Genomic DNA, 27,159 nt, shown 5'->3' on the forward strand with positions numbered 1-27,159 from the left:
TGAGGTCTTACCATCAGGCTGCAGAGGGTAACTGATAGTTGGCTACAAGGTTTGGGGAGGGATCTGTGGAACCCCTTACACCAAAGACTCAAAAAAGATGTAGCCTATTCCTGGTGTTACGGGTTTTATTTGGTAGCATATGGTGTCTAGTTGGGACACTGTCCCCCACATATGGTAACTGCATTTAAATTCCCCTTACTGCTACAGTAGGTTTTGAAATGCTTTTTCAAAAAGTCTTTGTGTCAGTTACCATCTCTGTAATCCTTCTAGTCCACATTCCCACCAACAGTGTATATAGGTTCCTTTTTCTGGCATCCACACCATTTTTGATTTATCAATGTGAATTTTAACTGAAAATAATGAGACAGACCTGTGCAAACCCACTGAATGAGATGAAAAGAGTAGTCAAGTGCATACAGAAAGTGGAATGGTGACTTCCAGGAGCAGCAGGCAGTAGCAATCGTTACTTAATGGGTATGGATTGTTGAGTTTCTGTAATGTGAAACAAGATGGTGATTATATGGAACACATGACTGTACTTAATATGCTGAAATGACCACTTGAAATGTGAAAATGCTATATATATATAGTTAGACATATTTTACCACATTTTTAAAAAAGTGAATGGGTGGGTAGGTTGTAGACACTTTGCAAACCTTGGAGTTGCTAGATATCTCAACTCTAAAGTGTTGCACACTTACTGTGAAGTGAAATTGTGAAAGAGAAATAATTATGTTTGTGCTACAAAGTGACAGCATCAAACAACGCTACACAAAAAAGACATGAGTCAACACTTGAGTTCAAGGAACAAGATGTATGTGGAACATCATTATCTCCACTCTGCCGCCATCCAAGAGTCAAGCTGGGGATATCAAGCTAAATAAATTGTACTGCAAAACAGAGGCCTGCAAAGGCCTTCCACTCATACTTTCATAGCTGGAACATAAAGCAATCACCTAACCTGGGTGTTCTGAAAACAAAGCACAGCTTTTGTTTTCTTTTTTTTTAACATGGAGAAACAACTGTTCTCAGAGCCTGTCTTCTGGGGAGTTTGCATAAGAACAATGGTGTGAACCAGCAGAATTTCCGGCTCTTTGCAGGTCCAGCCATCACTGGACTACTTGCGTGAACTGTGCTGGAGGCAGCCAGTAAAGATGCGTGTTTGTCTCTCTTCATAATCTTAAATTCAAGCAATTGTAGCAAATCTCACAGCATTCCCCAGGTACTGACCAAAAGCATTGATCATATTTCCAAGGAAACTAATAGGACAGAGAAAAAGCATCACGGAGAAAATGCAGCTACGGCCACATTCCCGGAGGACTGGGGAAGAGCCAGTGGTGTTACACCAAGTGGAGGAGGAAGCGTCAACCCGGGGTGAGTGCCTGGTGCAGAGGGTAAGCCCAGAAAACTGCAAGCAAGAGTTAGTCATCCGAACACAAGGACAGTGCGCCACACTGCTTGCTCGTGCTGACTTCTCTGCACTCTGTGACTCCTGCGTATCTAATCCTTGGACTCTAAACCTCAGAGGACGTGGCTCAGTGGCAACGGTAACTAGTTCCACAGCAGAACATCTTGGTGCGTACACCTAAGGCACTTTACTTCTTAGTAACTCTTATGAAGCAAATTGTCACAGTCTGTCCTGAGATTACCATCCTAAAGGAGAGAGCAAGACCTTCATAGGGAAGATATCGGGTAATGATGAATTGGTGTTTTGAGCTTGGTAGTGAGTACAAAGCTTTTCATACCTACTCTTACGATGTCACATACTAGCACTGGCGTGGTAACTTCAGTGGTGGGAGACTAGTAAGTATAGGCCATAGCAGCACAGTGTTTATATCAGATCCTAAAAACATTGACATCAGGATGACTGTTTCCAATTTTCAAAAGAGGAAGCTAAAGCTAACTGTTTACTTAATAATTGGCCCGAGATCAAATGGCTGAGAAGAGTAGAGAGCGAGTCAAGCTGAACTGTATCAGGTAAAGACACAAACAAGGGCTGAGGGTGAAGCACGGATGGTGACGTGCTTGCCTGGCAGGCACACAGTCCTGTGTTCAACCCATGGCACTACATGGAACTGGGTGGCACGGTGGTGCATGCCTGCGGTCTCAGCACTCGGGATGAAACCACATGGATCAGGAGCTCAGGGCCAGCTTCGGTTATAAAGCAGTGCAGCGGCTAGCCTGGGCTACTTAAAACTCTTAAAACAACAACAATAACAACAACTTGATTTTCAGGGGCCATAGTTAAGAGAACTGTTTCTTTGTTGGACCAGTGAGGCTTTCATATATTTTCCATATTAAATATTTCTCCAAGGGGCGTCCAGAGAAAGCTGGACGTTGGAAACACATATATTTTACACTTTAGGTTAAGTAGATAGCAAAACTTACACTAGAACTTCCATAATATCCACGGTGACTTGGGTAGCCTGCCCTGCCACAAAAGGGGATAGTTAAATCATAAAGAAATCCCACCTTTCCAACGTTAGATTTTAATGCCTTCTTCAAATGACTGTGACATAAAAGTCTGTTTTGATCAAGTTACTTAATTCTGGGAGCCTCAGTTGTTCCATCTATAAACAGGCCATAATAATAAAAAAAATTATATTTTCTTCTTACCCTTTGAATAAGCATGTCATTGTAGTTTTAGTATTCTCTTCTCTGCTAGCTAAATACATTGAATATGCTTGCCACTGTTTGTATATCTTCTTTGATAGGTTGTTAACTTTTTAAATAATTTTTAATTGGCTTGTTTACCTTCCTAAAGTATTTTTTTTAAGTAAATGCTAGACATGCAGTGTGTGTTGGCAAAGACAGGGAATGAGCGCGGCTATGAGACACTTCTAGGAATATAAAATGGCACAAGCACTTGCTGCTTGGCGATTTGCAAAAAAGCCAAACATACACCTACAGTGTTACTTAGTCATTCTACCTCTAGTTTATCCAAAAGAAATAAAAATATATATTAAAAAATCACCTGCACATACATTCTCATAACATTTTTATTGATAGCAGCCTCAAATAGGGACAAGTAAAATACCTGCCAACTAGCAAATGAGCAAACTGTATAATCCATTTGTTGCAGGCTATTTGACCTCAATGTGATCTGTAGGAACTGTAAAATCCTGTCTTTGATCTCATTGTGATCCCTGAGGTTGTGAACTGTAAAATCCTGTCTTTGATCCCACTGTGGCCTCTGAGATTAAACTGTAAATCCCTGTTTCTTGTGGTTGAGCCCTAATACACCTTTAATCCAAGAACTTGCTGTTTATTGTAAACAAGTCCTTGAGGCGTGGTTTGGCCAGCCCTATACACACATTTAACACAAGAGCTACCTGTACACAGGATTTAATAAAGTTATCCCTACGTCAAGAGGCAGAGCAAGAAACCAGCTGACAGGGATTAAAGAGTAGGAGGGACTTTGAACTGAGGGGTATTTAAGACAGTGTGTAGAAGTGGAAGGGATCTTTGGAGCTTTCACTCTTGGGCTTTACTCTTGGGATTTTCAACTCTCTAGCTCCTGAGCTCCTCAGCTCCTTGGCCTTTGGCTTTTTGGGCCTTGAGCTAGCAAGGCTTTGGCCTTAGGTTTTTTTTTTTTGGCCTTTTCCTCCTGGGCTCTCAAGCTAGTGAGCGTTTTGGGACTTTTCCACTGGGACATGAGCTGAGTAGGAGGTTCACCTAGGTGCTTTCTCTGCCTCTCTGAGCTAGCAGATTTTTCACCACAGCATCTGGCTCCTGAGTCTTTATTGGTAAAATAGAACGATCAGGGATTTTCAATTAAAACGGTGTTACTCATTCATATAAAGAACAAAGCAGTGCTCTACACGCAGCATAGATGAGTCTCAGAGTTGTGCTGAGAGAAAAGCCACACAGAGGAGCAGTTTTATATGAAACTCTAGAGAGTGCAAATCACTCTGAGGGACATAAACAGTAGGTGCTTAGGCATGGCAGGGGCTGAGGGAAGGAATACAAAAACACAAGGAAGCACAGTGGTGGTGGCTGGTGGCGGTGGTGGCGCACGCCTTTAAACCCAGCACTCCTGAGGTAGAGGCAGGCAGATCTCTGTGAGTTCGAGACCAGCCTGCTCTACAAAGCAACCCCAGGACAGCCAGGGCCACATAGAGAGACCCTGTCTCATAAAAGCAACAACCAAAGAAACAAGCAAAAGTACAAGGAGGCATTTGTCCCATCATGGTGGGAGTTTTCTAGACGTGCAAGATATGTGCCAACACACACTGAAGTATGTCCTCCAAATAGGTGGGGTCATATTTGAAGCTATATATCAATCTTGCCTTGATAAAAACCTTTAAAATTTTTGCAGTGAAGTTCTGAAAGGTTATCATGTAACTATTTTCTGCTTTTTTTTTTTTTTTTCTTTTAGGGGGAGGGGGTTTCTTAGGGTCTCATGTATGTTAGCCAAGCATTCTACCACTGAGGTATACCTCCAGCCTAGCACATAAATATTTTCCACGTCCCTCTTTATGGTAAGCTGATGCCTAAATTAATAACATTTGTTGTCTCTACGATTAGTTTTTCTATACTTTATAAAATTTCTAATAAAATATACAAGTAAAAAACAAATACGAGTCTCCTCACACTCGCTCCCTTTGCCCTGTGAAGTGCCCCTGATACACAGAAGTGATGATATCCGTGTCCGTGCTATAGGACACAGCCGTGTTTTCCTGGCAACTGGTGACACGTCACTAAAGGTGAGAGATAAAGGCATCGACAGTCCAGAGGAAAGGTCCATAATATTCCAATTCGGGGCTCCTGCAGATCTGCGGCTTGTAGCTTCAAACTGCTTGCTGCTCCATCTCCTAAATTTCAGGATCTGAATGTTCATCCAATAAATTCTAGCCAGAGTTTGTTTATGTTGTCTGCAACCCTGAGAAGGAGAAGTAAGTGGATACTTAATTCATTCCTTTGATCTCTTCTATATTTTCTATCACAAATAGCCATAACACAACTATTTAAAACGCAAGGTGTTCAAATGGCTAGAAAGCAATTCCCATCCACGGAATAAACTTTCATCCAGTTGTGCACTGTGTGCCAGATATCATGCCAGACATTTTCACCTGTCTGTCAGGGGACAGATCAACAGCAGTCTCACATTACCCTGGAGAAAGCTCAGGCGAAGGAGTCTCAGAGAGTTCCCGGCTGGTGCTGGACTCGGATGCGCCAAGGCTGCTTTGCTTCAGAAGCCAGACTTGCACACTCTCCACATCTAGACCAGGCAGGTTATGCCCTCATACCTCATACCAAGAGTGAGCTCAGTGTCCCGGTGCTCAGCCCGTGGGGATGCGGTGGAGTGAGGTGAGGGTGGGGGCGGCAGGCATCCCAAGACATTTCCGTGCCTCGAGTCTGCTCCACGTGCAACTACAGCTCGTGTGCATGAGCAGCAGAGCGGTGTGCTCTGGAAGTTGGGGGCAGTCAGGGCCCTTCTCCCTGGTGCTGATGACTGTTGTCTAGTATCAAAGCTGACTAAGAAATAAAATATTCCTGAAAGTAAAAATCGCCAATCATAGAAAATGCCCAAACAATGCCCCCAGTCACACAGCAAAACATAGTAAAGCATATGGGCTATGATCAGCATCTGAGAGCTCACTTGGTCACCTCTGTAAAGCCTGGGCTTGAAGCTGCACCTTTGTGTCCCCTAACAGTTCCCGTAGTGTGCCTCCAGCTGAAGCCCTCATAAGGCTTTCCTGCCCTCAGGGAGGCAGGCCTACCAGAGGAGAGAGGTTCATTTGCAACTTCACAGGCTTCAGCTTAGTTTAAATATATTAGTCTTAAGTTTAAAATAAAACAAACCAAATGGACGGAGCCCCTAGATTCTCCCATGATTTATTCTTCTTTTTGATCTGTAAAAATATGGACATTACCCAAAGCTCATATGTACTAAAAATTATTGTGTTATATTTGCAAGGAAGAAAAACTGAAATGAGCAACGAATGAGTAATGTTAACCAAATACTATCCATATTTTAAAAACTGCACACAAAAATATTTCAGACTAAAACTACAGAGGGTGCTATTTGTGATTTACTAAATGATTAAAAATACAAGGTTGATGAGATAGATCAGTAGATAAGTATTTTGCCACTATATTTGATGATCTGAGTCCACTTCTGGAATCCATATGTTGAGAGAATAGAATGCAAAAATAGGCAGGTAGCTACATGTAACAGCACAGTCCTATAATTCCAACACTTGGGAGGCTGACATGACCAGCTTAGGCTACATAGGTCGATCTTGTCACACACACAGAAATATCCAAAAATAGGTGTCAAGACTGATCTAAAAATGTGTTTGTTAATGTACATAAGGCTGGGAAGAGAATACACTAAATGCTAACAACGTTGTTGATGCCTGAGTACTCAAAGTTCTTTGCATCTTTCTTTTATGCCTTATTAAGCACATATATGCTAAATATAATATTAGATCCTGGAACAGAAAAAAGATACGCATTATTTTAAAAGCTCATTAAATTTGGAAAAGAAGTGTAGCTCACTTAATAATGTACCCGTAGTTTATTAAGTAATACATATGGCTATATAAGATATTGACATTAGGGCAAACTGAGTGAAAGGTGTATGGGAACTCTTGGTGTGTTGTCGTTGTTGTTCTAGAAGCAAATGTGTATACATATCTATATGGCACACAGACACAGTAGGGCCGGAAACAACATAGCATATACAGGCAGCTTTATTTCCTATATGTATCTTTTTTTTCTTTAAAAATTTATGTATGTGTATAGTGTTTTGCCTACATGTCACCTGCAGGCCAGAAGAGGGCACCAGATCTCATTACAGATATTACAGATGGTTGTGTGGTTGCTGAGAATTGAACTCAGAACCTTTGCAAGAGCAGCCAGTGTCCTTAACCTCTGAGCCATCTCTCCAGCCCCCTCCTGCATGTATCTTGTTCATGCAACTAGGGGTAACTTCTGTGGGCCAGAGCTATCCTGAAACGTCCCAGTGTCCTCCAGATAACACACATGCCAGTGCAGACTAAGGCTATGCCAGCACTATGACATAATCGACCGACTGACATGTCTTTAGAAAAAAAGAACAAAAGAGACACAGAGGATTTGTTGTAACTTTCCCCTTTTTCTCAAGAGTTGAGAAATTATTTCCAAGTGTATTTTAGAGGAATGGTAGAAACTATTAACAATTAATTAGTTTTAACTGAATGAAATTGCATTGTAAGTGAACGATGTATGAAATTTACATGGTTCGGCTCAAATATTAGTAACGACTGTGCTAATCGTTGTGAAACACCGATCACGCATCAGGAAAGGCCCAGCGCAGTGAGTGCCAAGCGCTCTGCCCACATTCAGGCGCTCAGCCACAGGCACTGTGCTCTTCCCTACAAGTTACATACACAATAAGATGTTCCCCAGAATTTTGAGACCAGTTGCTAAAACGTAAATAAAAGCTCACCTGTGACACTGTCTCAATGAAGACAGCACCTTTAATAACTGTAGCCACAGCTCATTGCTACAAAAAGTCTCTGATGTTTATAACTAATTTATCTCTGTGTTTTTTCATTTAAGTTCCTGTCACATACACTTACACTCACTAACTTACTTGCTAACATTTCTTGAGTGAAAAAAGAAGAGGAGCAGACGTCCAGATGTCCCAGTCCTGAGGTCCTGTACTCTCGGAGCCACGCCAGGCTCTTGCTTTCCTTCAGTGCCAAGTGTTTGTAGAGTGTCACCTGCAGACAAAGACAGACTGAGAACCTCTGGCCACAATTTTGAGCTCTTGGTACAGAACCCTACAGCTCGTTTACTGAACCATCACAAGAAGATTATTAGAGTGAGAAAGCAGCCAGGCATCTGTAAAGATATCTCTTGGGCGTACAGACATGGTCATTTAAAGCAGTGGTTCTCAACCTGTGGGTCATGACCCCTATGGGGTTCAATGACCTTTTCACAGGGTTCGCCTAAGTCCATGTGCATATCAGATGTTTATATTAGGTTAATAACAGTAGAAAAATTACAGTTATGAAGTAGCTATGAAAATGACTATGGTTGGGGTCATCACAACATGAAAAAACTTTATCAGGGGATTATAGCATTAGGAAGATTGAGAACCACTGATTTAATGCAGTGTGTTTTATACCTTTTAAAATCAAAGTGTCTTTTCAAATGTAATCTTACAGAGCCTTATTCATTTGTCTAATAATTTTCTAGAGTGCTTACTATTTGCCATTAAGTGCTTGCTCTACTGCTGTAATTAATAAAGTGGATTTTTCCCTATGCACAGGAAATGCGTGTTGGAGGCAAATGATGAGATGTGAAAACACTAAGAAAGAATTATTTTAAAAGTGTTGGGGATTAAGCAGGGCCGCAGGTAGAGGGGGGACCTCCGTAGGTAAGGAACCCTGGAAAGGGTTCTCTGAGGCAGCTGTATTCACGGTGAGGCCCGGAGGATCGGAAGAGGGAGGACAGTCACGCAAACCATCAGGAAGACGGACACGGGGCACAAAAACGAACAAAAGGTCCTCAGCTGGAATATGAAAACACGGAGCGGTGATACCTCACTGGCCACGCGAGACCCGAGATTTACCTAGGAGGACAGTCCGTCCCAAGCTCTGTACTCCCCGTGTACACATCTGCTCCGCCGCGGAACATGGAGTGGCTGGGAGCTGCCCAGCAGCTTTCACTAAAGTCTGGACGCATCTGAAACAGAAGTGGAAGTGACAATCAAGGTTCTGTCACTGCCTAGGGGACAGCCTGCACCTATCTGTCAGCTAAGGGAGCTTACGGCGGCCCTTCTCCCCCCACCAGCCCGCCGCCACCACCACGACCACTACCATGCTCTACCGCCCCATCCAGGGAACACTGCAAACACCAGCAATCACTTGCCACATCCCTCACATTACCCACCGTTAACATAAATCAAGTCTTTCCGTTTGTAATTTATGTTTTAGCATTTAAAGAATACCTTGCCAGTTATTTTAAATACATAAATCAAGTAAAAAACCCGTTATAAAATATTAGGGCTGTCATAAGGCCTCTGATTTATATAACAATGTGTTATATTTCTTGATCTCCATTTATTTCAAATTTTTAGGAAGAAAAATGGTTCTCTGCCTTATCTTGTTCATGTTTTTATTCCTTCATTTGGGAGATTAAATCTCAGCTCAAAACCATTTTTAATAATAAGATATGTGATTTTTAACTGTTGATATTTTAAAAGAATAGAAATTATTAAGATTAATTCATGTAGCTTTGATATACTCAAATAATAGATTAGTCTAAGCAGTAATATGATTCATATTGGATAGTCAAAGTTTTATATTTTAACTTCATCCAAATAGAGAAAAATTTACTCCCTTGTTGGCTTAAAAGCCAGGACTGCTATGCAATAGGAAGACGTGACTATGGATGCAACACCGCTTGGGAGTCCACAGCTTACAAACAACAGACGTTAACAGGGAAGGACTATTAGCCGCGCTTTGATACGATGTAACAAAGATAAAATTGTGTCCGTGGACCACATAAAAATTATTTCCAGAGGCAGAACTTCACACAAAGGTAAGAACTCAGTTTATGAAGCAGATATAATTATTCCTGTAATCCTATTTGGGAGGAAGAGGCAGGAGGACGGTGAGTTGAAGGTCACCCTGGCTAACAGTGAACCCCAGGCCAGCATAGGTTACGTACAAGATCTTATCTCAAACAAAGCCGATAAACTCTGTGTAAGGATGACATTGAAAAGGACAAAATCTTTTTTTTAATTTTATTTTTTACATATACATTTATATTATTACACATATATACAATAGATTACCTATAGCAAGAAGAACCGTGACACAATCAGGAATTATATAAATGTTACATTCTTAGTGTTTTGGCTATTTGTACTTGACAGCCTTGAAGAAGACATCTTTCCTATCTTGGTGCATCTAAAATTCTGCATGTAAATCAGTCTCCATCGCATATTGTCATTGTCAACTTAGAACGTCTATTTAGACCTAAAAACCTCTCAACCCCTAAACAATTAAGCCTAATTGTAAAACTAAGCTACCTGGTCTTCAACTCCCTCAGAGACTTGAGAAGGTATAAACTTGATAACCTGAGGAAGCCAGGAGTGCAGGTTAGTAGTCTTCCAAATGAAAAGATGACAGAGACAGTTTGCTACCCGATAGTCACCCAAAACTCTCTATAATGTTGGAGCATCTTCTCCAGCCTTCTGGCCCAATATATCTGTCAGACATATTGGTGAGGCAGGAACTATTGAGGACTTGCTTACCTGTCTTGGCAGAGTTTGGCCGTTCACTCTGCCTGCATCCAAGCTTGCCCAAAAAGGACAAAATCTTTAAGAAGCAAATAGAAAACTGAGAATCTCCCCTTTTCTAGGAACCGCGCCCAGGCTATGTCTCAACTCAGAGAGATCTACAATTTTAGGAGCTTATAGTTTCCATATACTGGGTCCAAGAATCATAGAGTTCGTGATTGAGTTTAGAAAGACCTGCTAACTTATTCACTTCTATTTGATTAATGTTTGCCCTTGCTACAGTGTGTGAGTGAGTGTGTGTGTGTGTGTGTGTGTGTGTGTGTGTGTGAGTGTGAATGTGAGTGTGTGTTGAGAGAGAACTCAGAGAAAAGTGACATGACGCAGTGGCTCTTTTGTGCATTTCAGGATGAGCAGCAACATTTTCACTCTCTAGGATGACGTTCTAAGACCTTAACACGATGGCTTTTTAGGACTTACCCAAAAAATGACATTGTGGCAATGCTGACCTAATGTTCATTACAAATTCAGACTGCGGTCCATGATAGAAAGGCTGGAAATGCAAATGAAAACTACTTTAATCATTCCTACATTAAATGCTCATTATTCCTATGAAAATTACTAAATTTAGCAAAAAGAAGTTGGGGGAGACTGAAACAGTTTAGCAACTACATACCCATTTGATATAGAAAAGCAAAAAGCAAACAAAGCCAACAGTCAAAGGTTTCCTTTCCACAAGAACAAAATAAAAATACAAAGGACTCCGGGAGTCTAATCACACAGTATGCTTCCCACCTGGGCTTTTCTACACATAAGAAATACAGAACGGGAACACATTTAAAGAGACGTTGAAAGCCATTGTCATTTCCTCAATCAACTCAGGCTTAAGTAACATCCTCTTTCCAATTTCACTTTTCTCTTTATTGTTCCAGATAACAAACACAAAACCCATGCAACTCTCTCCTCCGAATTACATCAACACGTGTGTGTGTACACACACACACACACACACACACACACACACACACACACACACACACATACACACACACATACACACACACATACACACACACACATACACACACACACACACACACACACACACACACACACACATGTTCTCTGAATTCACATCACTCCTGGCACACACACCACTTACACACATGGTAAAAATATTAGAGGATTGTCAACGCAGAGACAAGTACCATAAGGCCAATGAAGGAATACTGAAAAAAGATGTAACTTACTAGCATCAATTAAAAAACTTGAAGATATTTTAAAGGAAAGAGAATTGCTTCTCACATCTAAGGAGCCTCTCTGCAGCTCAAGGCAAACCCTACAGGACTGAATGGAGAGAGAAATAAATATGAAAGGGGAAAAAATGAACAAAAATGACCCAGAGGCCCCTAAACAGAAATGGAGTACAGGGCTTCCCAAGACCTTTACGAGGGGCTAACAGCATGGGTCTTTTGGTGGTAACAGAGGATCATTAAAACATGAAAAGTGTTGTCCTTGGCTGGTGCCTTAGTTTGAGCGGGACCCCTGGGCCCAAATCTGCCTATCATAATGTTCTACTTTAAACCCCTACCCAGATCTAGCCAATGCTCAGAACATTCTCCACAGTTGAGTGGAGAGTGGGATATGACTTTCTCATGTACTCTGGTGCCTCACATTTGACCTTGTCCCCTGGAGGGGGACACCTGGTGGCACTCAGAGGAAGGACAGCAGGTTCCCAAGAAGAGACTTGATACCCTATGAGCATATACAGGGGGAGGTAATCCCCCTCAGGAACAGTCATAGGGGAGGGGAGTAAGGGGAAAATGGGAGGGAGGGAAGAATGGGAGGACACAAGGGATGGGATAAACATTGAGATGTAACAAGAATAAATTAATAAAAAAAAATTTTTTTTAAAAACATGAAAAGTGTTTCAGAGCCTGAATGGTCTGGAATCCGTGTAAGATTATCTATTCTTGTCTATTTAATGAAATGAAGGGAAGGGGAAAGCCTAAGAAGGGTCCTGTGACACAGCTGTACCTACAACCCTGGGGCCTGTGCTCCTGTCATAATTCATTCTACAAACATGCCCATCCTATTCCCTCAGCATCACCGAGCCAATGAGTGGGCCTACATGTATGAGAATAAGCAACCTGCTACGGGGTCTCAGATTGAGGCTGGCAAGCTCTGGCTGGGGACTGACTTCCACATGAGCTCTGGTGCCCCGTATTTGGCCATGTCCCCTTGATGGGGAGGCCCGATGGCACTCGGAGGAAGGATAGCAGACTGCCAAGAAGAGACTTGATACCCTAGCATCATATTCAGGGGGAGGAGGTCCCCCTCAGTCACAGTCATAGGGAAGGGAAATGGGGTGAAAGTGGGAGGGAGGGAGGGAGGGAGGATGCATGGGATGGGATAGCAATTGAGATGTAATATGAATGATCTTATTTTTCAATTAAAAATATGTAAAAAAAGCAACCTTCTGTGTCTTAAGATATGCTATAAAATGCAAACACTTAATATTTTCTCATCAAAAGCTCCTTTGACTTCAAGTTCTTTTGCTGCGTGCTAACAAAGGAGACTGTATTGACCACTCACTCAGCAATGCCTACTATGCAGCTGGCACCCAAGAGCACACAGTACACACTCGGCCACGGAGGAGCCTGTGAGCACACTTTGGTAGGGTCCATCTGCAAACCCACACGACCCAGCAAATATACTTTGTTCCAAGTGTCTTGAAAACAAAGAGAGGAGAACTCAACTAGCCTAAGCTGGGAAAAGGGAGGGGACGCCCTGGCTTAGAGGCAAGGCTGGAGAGGACCCTGAGGAGAACTGCTGATGGACAGGCAGGCGCGGGGAGGGAAGGCGGCCCTGAGCCCTGACTTACGGTCTTCTCCGCTGCCTGCTTGCCTGTGCCTATTAGACTATTCAAATATTAACAGGGTCTCAGTGTCTGTCATTATTAATTTCGGAGAGGAACAGAGACATGCTGAGCCTTAGTGTTGATAGATACGGAGGATATGTTAATTGTAATGCTCATTAGTCAGCTAAGTTACTATTTTTCAGATGGTCTTTCTCCACTGATCATTTTTTATATTTAGCCATTTTTCATTTCCAGTGAAACATACTTGTTCCTTAGAGGAGAGGAGGGTACGGAGGGGAGAATAAACATGTTCAACTTTCATGTATGTATGTATGTATGTATGTATGTATGTATGTACGTATGTATATGTGTATATATATATATACACTCTTCATGCATATATATACATATATATATACACACACATATAAGAAAGAATTCTATGTATGTGATTTTAATACTTTATGTCATTGGATAATTATGCTATATCACAATAGCATAGTTTTCTGAAATGTATATAAAATTATTAATGAGATTATATAAATAGCATGAAAATAATATTCCTCTTCTTTTGTTTTTATTTTTTATTATATTTTGGCCCAGGGTAAAGCTAGCAAGGCTCAGGGACAATGCTGAGGACACAAGCCTCTGCTCCTGTGGGGCTCTAAAGGGCTGTGCCTCACCACATCCTCCGTGTGGTGCTTTTAGCACCAGTGGCCTCAGGCCAAGGGTTTTGGAAATTACCAATTTTTTGGTATTAATAACTATTAGAAACCCTGATTCAGATATTCTCAGAGACCAAACAGATCTAAGCTTTGTTCAAAAACAAAATCAAGACATCACCTCACATGAGAAAAGTGAAGTCAATGTCTTTCCAGAAATGAGCAGCAAAAACTGACACACAAGAAGATTATATCATCTCTGATTTCTGAAATGTGAAGGGGGCCATCTTTAACATTTGGAGTGTGCAAAGTCTGGCCTTTCCCTCAAAGTATAGGACTCAAATATCACTGAAAATGAAATTTAGGAAGTTGTCTCCTGTGCCAAGGTGTTCCAGGCTCTTCCCTATTTTTTCTTCTAACAGATTTAGTGTCTCTGGTTTTATGTTGAGGTCTTTAATGCACTTGGACTTGAGTTTTGTGCATGGTGATAAATATGGGTCTATTTGCATTTTTCTACATGTAGACATCCAGGTAGACCAGCACCATTTGTTGAAGATGCTATCCTTGAATAGATTTGGCTTCTTTGTCAAAAATCAAGATGCTCCAGCACACAACAAGAACATATGCTCCACCATGTTCATAGCAGCCTTATCCGTAATAGCGAGAACATGGAAACAGCCTAAGTGTCCCTCAGTAGAAGAATGGATAAAGAAACTGTGGTACATTTATACTATGGAATACTACTCAGCTATTAAAAACAAGGAATTCTCGAAATTTGTGGACAAATGGATGGGACTGGAAATGGTCATACTGAGTGAGTTAACCCAGATGCAGAAAGACTCACATGGTATATACTCACTTATAATTGGACACTAGCCCAAAAGGGATGTCCAATGAAAGTCTTCACTTACCAGGAGATTAGGATAGATGTGAGGACTTCCTATTGGGACTCTAGGTGAGAGAAGTATGGGAGAATGGGGAAATATAAGGACCCAGAGGTTTCAGGAAACCTAAAAGAAGAATATCATGACGGACAGATCTGGGCCCAGGGGAGTCTGCTCAAACTACTGCACCAACCAAGGACAATACATGCAGTAAACATTGAACACCTACTCTGACCTATCCAATGGGCAGGACATTCTCCACAGTTGTGTGGAGAGCAGGCACTGACTCTAACATGAACTATGGTGCCCCATATTTGACCTCTTCCCCTTGGTGGGGAGGCCTGGTGGCACTCAGAGGAAGGATAAGCAGGCTACCAGGATGAGCCTTGATAGATAGCCTATGATGACAGTGGGTGAGGAGGTCCCCCTCAGTCACAGACCCAGGGGAGGAGAATAGGGTGAAAGCGGGAGGGGGGGGAGGAACGGGAGGATACAAGTGAGGGGAAAACAATTGAAATGTAATCTGAATAAATTAATTTTAAAAAAAGAAAATGAAATTTAAAAGTATCTTTTTGTCATTAAAGAGTGTGATACGACTTTCTCACGTACTCTGGTGCCTCACATTTGACCATGTCCCCTGGAGGGGGAGACCTGGTGGCACTCAGAGGAAGGACAGCAAGTAGCCAAGAAGAGACTTGATACCCTATGAGAATATATAGGGGGACGTAATCCCCCTCAAGAACAGTCATAGGGGAGGGGAATAATGGGAAAATGGGGGGGGGGGGAGGAATGGGAGGATACAAGGGATGGGATAAACATTGAGATGTAACAAGAATAAATTAATAAAAAAAAAAATCTTCAGTAGAGGAAAACAACATGCACTTCCGGGGAAGTCATCACACCACATGTTTTCACTGACGCTTTATTCTCCTTCTTGTCAGTTCCAAAAGATTAGGACTTCAGGGCAGGGGATGTGGCTCAGGCGCCTGAGCGCTGGCCTAGCATTCATGAAGCTCTAAGTTGGATCCGTAGCATCACATAAACGGGGCATGGTGGTGCACGCCTGTAACCCCACACTGGGCAGGAGCAGGCTAAGGCACTCAAGGTCATCCTCAGCTACACAGCAAATCAGAGACCAGCCTGGGGACATGAGACGTTGCCTCAAAAACAAACAAAAGAAGTCAAGCCCTCACATATCCAAAACTGGTATGTATAAGCCAAAGTCTTCATATAAAGGAAAATGCTGGAGGCGAGGCCAGCGTACTGAGGCCACTGTGTGTGGGCTGTGTGTGGGCTGCCTCTGCCGTGGGCATGACTGAGGAAGAAGGAAATCGGGATTTCACGCCAAGATGGAAGCCCGTCAGATTCAGCATCGAATTTACCTGGCACTCATCGGAGTGGGAGCCCGCCACCAACACATCCGGGGAGCCCGCCACCAACACATCCGAATAAGCAACCTACGAGTGGAACGCTAAAAGAGAGATTAAAGAAAACAAGGCCAGTGCCGGGCCGGTGGCAAACGCCTGTAATCTCAGCACTTGGGAGGCAAGGGCAGGCAGATGGCTGTGAGTTCGACGCCACACAGGACAGCCAAGGCTACACAGAGAAACCACCTCATTCTTTTTGTCGTGTGGTAAAGTGAATGAAGGAAACGGCCGGTCCCTTTCAGAACCAGGAGCATCTTCAAAAGAAGGAAAGTGTCTAAAAGCCCAAGAAAGTCTGAAACACATGGACAGTGAATCTGAAAAAGATGGCTTGGAGAGTAGACGCGCATGTGACTCTAAGTCACCTAGTGCCCTCCAAAACGATTCTGTGAACGGGAATACTAAAGAGCGCCTAAGGGAAGAAAAAGCAAAGTCGGTAAAGCAGGTCCAAGAGAAGGAAGACCTCCTTCGGAGGTTAAAGTTAGCCAAAATGTATAGAGCAAAGAATAACCTGTCTGCGTTAGAGCTGTTAGTGAGGAAACGGAGGAGGTGCAGCCAGTGGCCGCTCTGTGAGCTGCAGCTGGTTATGTCACCAAGATGATCGACTACTATGGGATAGAAGAAAAAGTACTGCATGACAACAGAACCGAAGAGGACTTCCCAGGGGTGTGATGCGGTTTTGTTGTTGTTCTGTTTTGTTTTGTTTTGTTTTCCCTTCAGGCTTTTTCTCTCTCTTTTTGGGGTGATGGAATCACACCCAAGGCCTCAAATGTGCTGTCCCTGAGCAATACACTTGGCCCCTCTATGGTATATCTGAGAGTGACAATGTGAAAAGATGTTTTAAAGGGAAGAAAGATGTAAGCTGTTGTGGCTTAGAGGAAGGAATATTGAACAGTTCAGGCTATTCTGACACATAAACAAAATTATAAAATGAAGCTCAGTATTTTGGATATGTTTGCTAAGGAAAATACTTGAGTAAGTATAAAAAAATTAAATCGTGTTTAAAGGAAGTTTGGATAAGTCTAGAAACCAGGTTAATGCATCAATTTTGTGGCAAAAGGTTTTATATTCAGTCTTAAAAAGGAATCTATTATGTCTAAACCTCAACTGGCCTAAATATAACCTGCTCCTCCTATGTTTATAGTACTTTCATCTGCTTACCATGCCTTTGTGTCTGCTAATCCAGCAACTAACTAAACTTAGATGTCCACAAAAACAAACAAACAAACAAAAAACCAAAAACAAGACAAAAACAAAAACAAGACGACTGCTTCCCACCCAACTGCACACAGGTGTGGTGTACAACAGATCAGTCCATTCTAAAGAGCTGGGATTGAGCAGGCCACACCTTAGGTAGCTTGATACCTCCTTACTGTAGCACCCTCGGCCTTCAGGAGGACGACTGTGAGGGTGAGACATGCCAGAAAACAATGCAGGCTGCAGTACCACCATCACGCTATACAAAATACTTGTTATTGTGGCTTCAAGCAGAAATAGAAAAGTTTTCAATCCGGAAGATGAAATGGTCCCCATCACATTTTGTCTACGATGCTTCCTATAAATCAGAGCGGTGATACATCTTTTTAAAGCATGGTTAGTATTGCTTGTCACAGCCCTGACTCAGACAATAACAACTTAAAATAATAACAATAGGCTTCTTTGGGTGTTCCCTGTAAGCCTCAAAGAAGTAAAATGAAAAGTGGGGGAGGCCTTTCAATTTACAACACTGTGCAATTCATATTTAAATTGATAATCTAGATCTCATCTTCTGACCTTGAAGAGATTCACTATTTCAATTGTAAAATGCAAATCTCAACCATCTCCTCAAAGCATTCAATAATGGATTATATGGAAATAAACATACAAAACAGAATGCTTAGAGAGCAGGGTTATAATTAATCCTGATGCTCCACAAACTCCTCTACGCTTTCTGTTCTAGTTATTCAAAATCCTCTGACACTCAGTCCTTTTACCACCATGGTAATGTAATGGAAATCATAATCAGAATATAATGGAAAATTTGTTGGGTAGATTAAGTCACCTCTCTGTGTTAATTTAATTCCAAATTCTAATTGGTTTGTGTTAGTGTAGAAAGTAATAACAGGTGGCACAAAGGATGATGGAACATACAAGGGACTGATGACACTAGTAACAAACATGAAAGTTGCCACTTTTTTCTTTTAATTATTAACATGAACACTTTCTCTTATGACTTCCCTCTACAAGACTAAAGTGGGTGCAGTGCACGAGGGATGAGCAAGTACAGGCACCAGGTGGGTGTGGATGAGGATGCCAGCCAACTGGTGCTTGTTCTATGATGGACAGAAATGATACTTGTCAAGGCTTCCTTTTTCTGAAGTCAGTGGTTCTGTTTCAACCTTACTAATTTTGCCAAAACAATACAATTGGGCACCACTGTGGGAAAACTAAACTGTGATGGCCCTCTGCCTGCCAAATCCATTCATTGAAGTCATAACCCCTACTGTGGTGATTGTAAAGTCAAAGCCTTGTAACAGACCCAGATATAGTCATAGTAATAGGCCCCTCCTAGTGAGATTATAACTGGGAAAAGACACAAACCAAAGATCTTATGTTCTCTTTGGGCACACACAAAGGAAGTTGTAGAAGCACACGGTAAGATGACTGCTGACTATAAGCCAGAAAGGGAACTCTCCACAGAGCCTGGCCATGCTGGCATCCTGATCTTAGACTTCAACCTTTACTGCTGTGAGTAAATAAATTTCCATTAGTTAAGACACTTTGTTATGGCAATCCAAACCAGACAGGTGGAGACAGACAGAAAAAGTTTCCACAGAAACTAGAGCAGTCCTGTTACTGGTAGTCTCTGAACAGGGGTTTCCAGGTTCTTGGGATCTTGTTTGTCAAGTTAAAGAATCACAGACAAATTAAGTAAAGCATCAAGGATTTGATTCAAAAGGAAAGTTTAAGGATAGGTCAAATATCCTGCAAGAAAGTGTGATCTGAGCAGGCTTGCACCTAAAGAGTACCTGGGCAGTGCTTGGGTATTCCTTTTGTGAGTCCGGGGAAAGGAACACTTGGTTGCTATGGTCAGGGTGTAAGCCATCTTCTGGTTTTGAAGGATAGGCTTGGGCTATGCCAGCCTTAGTGCACTGCACACATCCTATACCACAGTGCATACAATTTCAACCATATGCATACCCAATCATGCACAGACATAAGATGATAAAAGTTCACTCAGAAGACGTAGTTTGCCTTTATGTGCATGTACCTAAAACTAGTCCCAGTTGGACTAGCCCATTGCCTGCAGTTCCTGGATAAATTTCAGGATGTCTAATGTGAAAAGGACATCAATTAAAACCAAGAACACCTACACCCAAGCCTTAGCATCTGACTCCTCTTTCTCCTAGACCCACAGAGCAGGAAGCCCCAAGCAGTAATAAGGTTATCCTGAGCATCCTAGCTGCTCCTGTGAATTTCCTTCACTTGGCTTCTGGAGACAATTCCTTGCTGCTTGTGTGTTTCTTTAGTCTTTGAAGAATGCTCAAAAAGATTCTGGAAACACTGGGTCCAAATAAATTACTATTGAGGTAGGTAGGGGTGTGTGTGTGTGTGTGTGCACGTGCACGTGTGCGTGCTTCCAGTAGATAAATATCACCTATTTTTAATTTTATTTCATTTCTCTAGTTTTTCCTTTTCCTGAGAACTCACTGTCAGAACACTCTAAAAGGTGAGAGTTTATAGTTATTCTAGAGTTTCTTGAGTGTCAAAGAACACATCTAGTCAAAGAACACAGGGTTATGTTATGCCAAACTCCATGTTCCTAAGTGGTTAATGGTTTTATGAAGTTTCATCTGTAGTAAGCAACAAAAGATGTTACAAATCAAGGCCTAAACATGTGTGGACACAGACAAGCATATCTCAGCAAGATCAGGAGATCTCTACCGTAGGACTGAGAGGTCTCTGATGAACTCTCGCCTTTGAGTTGGTGAAGCATTATGTAGTAGATTGCAAGGCAGGGCCAAGAGGAGGGCTGTAGTTCCCCTTGAGAAACATGGCTTTCTCAGAAGTAGATCATCCGCAGTTCAAGGGTCAGGACTAGAGCGACCCTCTTTTTGGGCTTCGCTGGGTCCTTTGTAAATGAAGGAGTGTTGGTGGAGGCTACAAAGGCCTATATGTATGGCATCTCCAACCGTCTGCCATGTTGCTATGTGCCTTGTCAGACATGGGATGTTTATGTAGCTCAAGCCAAGCAGAGTCACAAGTTGCTAAGTTTCCCCTACATTTGCCTGCCTAAGTTCCAAGTGGAGCAGATGGTTAGTTCATCTCATCCACACTCACATTTATGCAAGTTTCATTTAACTCTGTTTTCCCAGTGCTTCGGGTTACCACCTTTAGAATGGGGGGGGGGGGGAGATAAGCAGAGCCCTTGTCAGAAGATGGATATAGCAGTTCAATTTCTGCATATAACAGCTTTTAATTGCAGCAGATTAGGAGGAAGCCAGGCCTTGTGACAGTTGAGGGCACCAACAGCAGGGCACACTCTCAGCTCAACATACGTTTATTGCAGCCCTCTGTACCTGGGCTCTCCCATGTCTCACAACCTACACTTCCTGTGCCTCAGTAACACCTGGAAAGGTGAAAGGAATTACATGAGAAGATCAATGGCCTCCAACACAGAGTAGCTTAAAAGCCAAAGAAAACAGCCACATCCTAGCCTGTTAACTAGAATTTTTCAGTTGCGATTTTGGCAGAGTCAATGCTTTCTACTGGAAACCTTGGGGTTCCAATACATTAGGGGTCATGGAGTATTAGGATACATAGCTAGGTTGACCAGATGGCTATGGTCAAAGTGAACATGACCTTGAAGAACAGGTTCTGGTCATTTAACCATTTTCTGCTGTTTAAAAGAAGAAGAAGAAGGAGAAAATGTCAATTTCAGGCAGGCAAAGATTGAGGTGGAAATGAAAGCTGCAGACGGCAGTATGTATTTGTTTTTTAATAAAATTGATTTGGATCAATTTGAGATAACTGCTGGCAATGTACACTTTCTCTTTCAGGTATGTCACTTGGTTTTGCTTCTGATATGGTCTCAAAAGGAACATTGCTGGTGTTTTTCTGTGTGACATTGTAGTTCTAGAAGAGTTAAAATAAGAAACTGCCTGCTTAATCTGCCAGAAAACACATGAGAGGAGCAATCAGCTCCGGAAAGAGTTGCCGGGAATGAGTATGCCTGGCTGCTTTAGGCCATGCTGTTTGTCAGTCTTTCAAAATTCAAATCATTACCAGATGCTGATCCACTATAATATTGTGATATTTTATCTGATTACACTTACCTGATTGTGCCTTATCTGCTATTTGCCTTCCCATTCTTCCATGTATATTAAATGCAGGTGCTTTTATTATTCTGAGAGCTAGAGAGTGTTGACTGCTCTGAATATAAATGGGGATATTATATCATTAACTCGCTCTGAAAGCAGGGCCATTCACTGTGTAAATCACATGCAAGGTACCTGCTGGAGACACAGTAAACCATAATGTCTTGAGAAAGAAAGCAACGTGGAATGGATAAGGAGATAAAAATTTAAGGCATTGTTAAAGAAGGGTAATCTTCAAAATCCTATTTGGTTCTTTCAAACTAGCATTTGTTGATAATATAACCTTTATATTAGAAACTTTTTTAAGTAATGGTGAAAAAATCTTCTGGGAAGACATCACAACATGGGATACTGTCACCAGTGGAAATGGCACAAAAAACACAACTAGTAACTGCCCATGGTTATCTGAGTTAGGAGAACATTTCAAATGCACCAGTCTAATCTTTTAGAGGAATGTTCTTTGATTTAGCAAATATATTCTTACCCTACTTGGGTGTGTTGCCTGGACACCATGAACAATGGACAAATGGTGCCAGCATTTTCAGACATTAAAAGGTGAAAAACTTAGAATCTGGCTGCAAATTTCAAAGGAAGCAATATTCAGAGAATCAAGGCAGAACTGTGCCAATGCACGGCTTCCCGACACTCTAAGGTTACACACTCTGCTTAGCTGCCGCTGCATCAGCCTCGCCAAGAGGTAATCCACAGTCACGGAAGTTTCAGGAAATCTATTTCCAAACGAATGTCACGTGAGAGTCTAAATGGCCGCTCATTCAGCAGTGCCACGCCCCTCTATGTAAGGTAGCAGGTGCAGACACACCTTCCATATTAGTTACGTTTCTCACTGCTGTGACAAAAAGCTACTTTAGGCCGGATGTATAGCTCAGTGTTGGCTTGGGATGGATCCTCAATTTGCAAAAACCAACAAAAAGAGCTGGAAAGCAACTCCATGGAGGATTAATTTCAGTTCACAGCGTGAGGGTGTAGTCAATCATGTGGGAAGGCAGAGTGGTGGAAACGCTCCTCAGGTGGGACACCTCCCCTCCCTATACTTGGATGACACAGGAAACAGGGAGAAATGTTGTGCTCAACTTGGTTTCTCTTTTCCTCCATTTTGGTTTACTTCAGAGCCCTTGCTCATGGAGGAAGCTGCTTGAATTTCAGGGTAGATCTCCATATTAAGTGAAGCCTCTCTGGAAACACCTGTAGACACATCTAGGGGTCTGATTTTAAACTCAGCGTGTTGACAACTAGGAGCCTGCGGGGGTGTGGCCAGTCCCATTATTTCAGATCTAGAAGTGTGGAGAACAAGTATGAGGGCCACTAGGACCGTGAATCTGCTCCCTTTCCTCCCAGGTTCCCTGGAGAAGAGACTCCTTGTGTTAGTGCTGTCTATTATCAAGAAACGTGCAGTCCATACCCTTACCCCACCAACGAGTATTAAGGCAAGTCAAGGTCGCCCCTTTACCAGAAGAACCTTTAGCAGTCTTAAACTACATGCTGGAAGGCAGAAAAGAACTATGGAAGACAGTCTGGTCTTTTCAACAATTCCATACCTGCATACATTTTCTCAAGAGAGATAGAATTCTTGTGATCTTGTTAAGCATACTTGTTCCTAAATAAAAGTAATTTTAACTGGCTATTATTTTACACCTTTTAGAAGACCTGTTCTCAAAAATCATAAAAATCAGTAGGACAGAAATAAAAAATAAATGAGCTATGTCTAAACACTAAAGCTATGAGGTTTTTAGCAAAGGAGAATGTATGCCTACGTCACAGAAAGCAATAAAGTTTAAAATTCCTGCTCATCAAAAGATGTCATGAAGAAAATGGAGAGTGAGTGAAGAGACGGCAACCCTCTGAGGAAGCACGGGTAAAGCACAAATCTCACAAAGGACTGGTGTCCAGGCTGTGGCAAGAGCTGTGACAACACAACCAACCACCCATTTAAAAATGAAAAATAATATTCAGAATCAAAAATAAATTTTCACTAGTGACCCATGATCACATGAAAAGTGCCATCTTTTATCAGGGAAATGCAAACTAAAGCCAAGCAGGACAGTGAGAAACACTGCGAAAGAGAAAGGTACACTTCTACAGCTTTGTTCCCTAGCATTTTCTAAATCTACATTAGTCTACTCTACATCCCTCATCTTTTCCAGCTGAAGGTTCCAGACTGAATACTGCTCTCTCCTCTCACATGCACACAAAATAATAATGCTAGTCTGTCATACATACTTGACAGTTACAATAAACCTAAAGCAAACTACCATTTGCCTACTTTCTAGAATAAAGAATCCTTGGTTCACAATGAACAAAAAATTAGGACCTCTCCTTGGACTGCTAAGAGAAACCATCTGGGCATTGGTTCTTTCTTTCATGTTCTTTAGATTTGGCAACAACTTCGTGTATACAAGCAAAAATGTGCTAAGACTTCTATGTTACATACTGTTGTACATACAATCGGGGTCTTTGGTTAGGGATATTTGGAATTAGAAATGAGGCATTAGAATTATGCCATCCATCATGGGATGTCACACCAGGGATTTGGAACCCTGGGAGTATTCTGATTTGTATCTCAGTTGCCTCCCCAGGGTGCTCAGTCCTTACAGCTGTGCACAAGGTAGTCAGGAGGCTGAGATGTGACTCAACTGATCAAGGGTTTTCCTTGCATGCATAAAGCCTGGGTTCAGGACTCAGAATTCCCTACATTAGACAGGACAATAAGTATTTGCAATCCCAGCACTTGGAAGGCAAGAGGAGCAGAAATTCAAGGTCATCCTTCCCTACATAACAACTTCAAAGCCAGCATGGGCTACATGAAACCTGATCCGAAAGAGAGAAGGAAAGAAACAAACAAACAAACAAAGAAACAAAGCAAGCAAGCAAGCAAGCTTACATTTCTTATCCTTGCACACTCAATTTACTGCATAAAAGGTCAGATTCCAGTGTCTAGTTCCTTTTCTTTTCTTTTCTTTTTTTTTTTTTTTTTTTTTTTTGGTTTTCCGAGACAGGGTTTCTCTGTTTATCCTTGGCTGTCCTGGACTCTCTTTGTAGACCAGGCTGGCCTTGAACTCACAGAGATCTGCCTGCCTCTGCCTCCTGAGTGCTGGGATTAAAGGCGTGCGCCACCACGCCCAGCCTCTCTAGTTCCTTTTCAGTGTCAACCAATCCTCTATTTTTTTCTAGTTACTTCAACGTCAGAAGGCAACAATTGTGCACATGGCTCTAATCTGCGATAATAGCCTGAGTGGTGTTTTCATTAGCAAATACAAGAAATGTTTACATAACAAAAGTGGGCATTTCTACCTTCTTACTGATAGTACAAATACTTTCAGGAGGAGAGTGCTTAACGCCAAACAGTACATTATCAGAAAGATATTTGGCTCAATTTTCCATTGGGTCGAAGCTATCCATCGAGTTATCTAGTATTTCCCACAGCACTTTTTGCCCCTGTGAAGTAATATAGCCAATAAAACTTCTAAATGTAAAAAGATATAAAAAATTATCCAGCCAGACGCAGTGGCACACACCTGTAATCCTAGTACTCGGGGAGGCAGAGGCAGAGGCAGAGGCAGAGGCAGGTGGGTCTCTGTGAGTTCAAGGTCAGACTGGTGAACAAAGTGAGACTACACGGAGAAACCCTGTCTTGGGGGAAAAAATCCGAATGTAAAAAGGTTTTCCAAACACACAAAAATATCTAGAAGGAGAACTATAATAAGGAAACCACTGTGTGAGGGCTGTTAAAAGTGACACAAGGAGTCTGGGGAGACAGCTCAGTAGGTAAGGGCTCCTTCTGTGAAAGCCTGAGGGTCTCATTTTCATCCCCAGTGACCATGTACAAGACTGGATGTGGCTGTGCACCTGTAAGTCCGTCAGTGTGGAGCAGAAACATGCTAATCCCTGGAACTCACTCCAACTCAATGCAGCAATACCAGCCAGCGTCTGGTTCAGTGGGACCACTCCCCAGGGCAGTAAGACAGAAAGCAACAGAAGACACACAAATGTTCTCCTCCGGCCTTCACATGTGTACTCACGAACACACACACACACACATGTAAAATGTGACACAGATTTTTAACTATTTAAAATGGTCTTCCCACCTGGCCTATACCTGCCAAAGAGCCAGTGGCACGTCCCAGATTACATAGGTACCTCATGACTACGCATTGTCTTCAGACATAGAAATCATTTGGGTTTGTAGTTCACTTGAAAGCTCAATCACATTAACTCACTTTTGGCTCACCTCCTTGTTCACTCATAGAGTCAGAAGTGCTGACAAGTTCCAGGGAAGGAAACAGGACGTCTTAGGCAACACTATGAGGCTCTAGTTCCTGTGGAGCACTTACTGGCAGGGGCAGGGAGGACTGCTAACATGTAATAAACATTCACTGTTTAAAGAGTGAAGCCCACTGAAACTGTTCTAAAGAGAGGTGAGGGACTGGAGAGATGGCTCCTCAGTTAAGAGCATACTGTTGCTTCAGAGGATCCAGGTTCCAGCCCTACCACCCATGTCCTGGCCCCCAGCCAGCTGCAACACACTTACAGGGTACCCAATGCCTCTGGCCCCCACGCGCTGCCAGGTACGTCCCTGAAACTAAGAAGATGCACTAATCCCTGACTCTGCAGGCAAATATAAACGATAAAGGCCGCTCAGAGACACTCCCAGACAAGACAAGCTGCCTAGAGGAGGCTCAGGTCAGCTGAGCTACCTGGACAAAACACTCCAACCCTTCCAGGTACCTGCAAGTTGTGCAGCCTGCTCCAGGTTTCCAGGTTTGTGACCATGCTGAGGTATGCTCTTGACTATACACCTGTCTTTGGGTCATTTCTACTTCTTTACGGAATCCCTCACCCATATTCCTGTACGTCATCCCAATAAGACTCATGGCTTCACCACGTTGGGTTTTAGTGGCATCGTTACTTTGCTTAGTTGGCAGGTCCTCATCTGAGTCAGTGTTCACATCTTCCCAGTAACAGTATCAAACAACACAAGTTTTAACATGTGCTATTATGTATGTATGTTTTTAACATATGTTAACTGACATACACATGATACATGTTATATAACATAGCTTTATAAATATGGCTGAAATAAAATAACAAGAATGCAAATGTTTTAATGTCAGAGTTTTGAGGTTCATCCACAAAACCTATGTCAATTTCTCATCCCAAGACATTGTTAAATTCAACTCACTGAACAGCCATAGCTAATTTCCATGGTACTATTTACAGACCTGACAGGGCAGGACGCCCCTCCCTGCTTCTCACTTAAAACACAGTGGGCCCTCACACACAGTGGGCCCTCACACACAGTGGGCCCTCACACACAGTGGGCCCTCACACACAGTGGGCCCTCACACACAGTGGGCCCTCACACACAGTGGGCCCTCACACACAGTGGGCCCTCACACACAGTGGGCCCTCACACACAGTGGGCCCACACACACAGTGGGCCCTCACACACAGTGGGCCCTCACACACAGTGGGCCCTCACACACAGTGGGTCCTCACACACAGTGGGCCCTCACACACAGTGGGCCCTCACACACAGTGAGCCCTGACACACAGTGGGCCCTGACACACAGTGGGCCCTCACACACAGTGGGCCCTCACACACAGTGGGCCCTCACACACAGTGGGCCCTCACACACAGTGGGCCCTCACACACGGTGCTCAGCTGCAGAGCTAAAAAGCCTACCATCTCTGCTGCTGTCCAAGCATCTAGGTTAGAA

General features: G+C 42.6%; 1 protein-coding gene and 1 pseudogene across 1 annotated transcript in view; one reads left to right on the forward strand and one right to left on the reverse strand.

The window, feature by feature from the left end:
- Positions 1-8,564: 8,564 nt before the first annotated feature.
- Caap1 (caspase activity and apoptosis inhibitor 1) overlaps positions 8,565-27,159 on the reverse strand; it is a 93,035-nt gene continuing 74,440 nt past the window's right edge. The window contains exon 6 of the mRNA XM_051164272.1: positions 8,565-8,679. Coding sequence (XP_051020229.1) covers positions 8,663-8,679 — 17 coding nt within the window. The 3' untranslated portion in view covers positions 8,565-8,662. The remainder of the gene's footprint in view (positions 8,680-27,159) is intronic.
- LOC127205714 (swi5-dependent recombination DNA repair protein 1 homolog) lies at positions 15,993-16,739 on the forward strand (annotated as a pseudogene).

This window comes from Acomys russatus, chromosome 2, assembly GCF_903995435.1.
Source record: "Acomys russatus chromosome 2, mAcoRus1.1, whole genome shotgun sequence".
NCBI classification, from domain to species: Eukaryota; Metazoa; Chordata; class Mammalia; order Rodentia; family Muridae; genus Acomys; species Acomys russatus.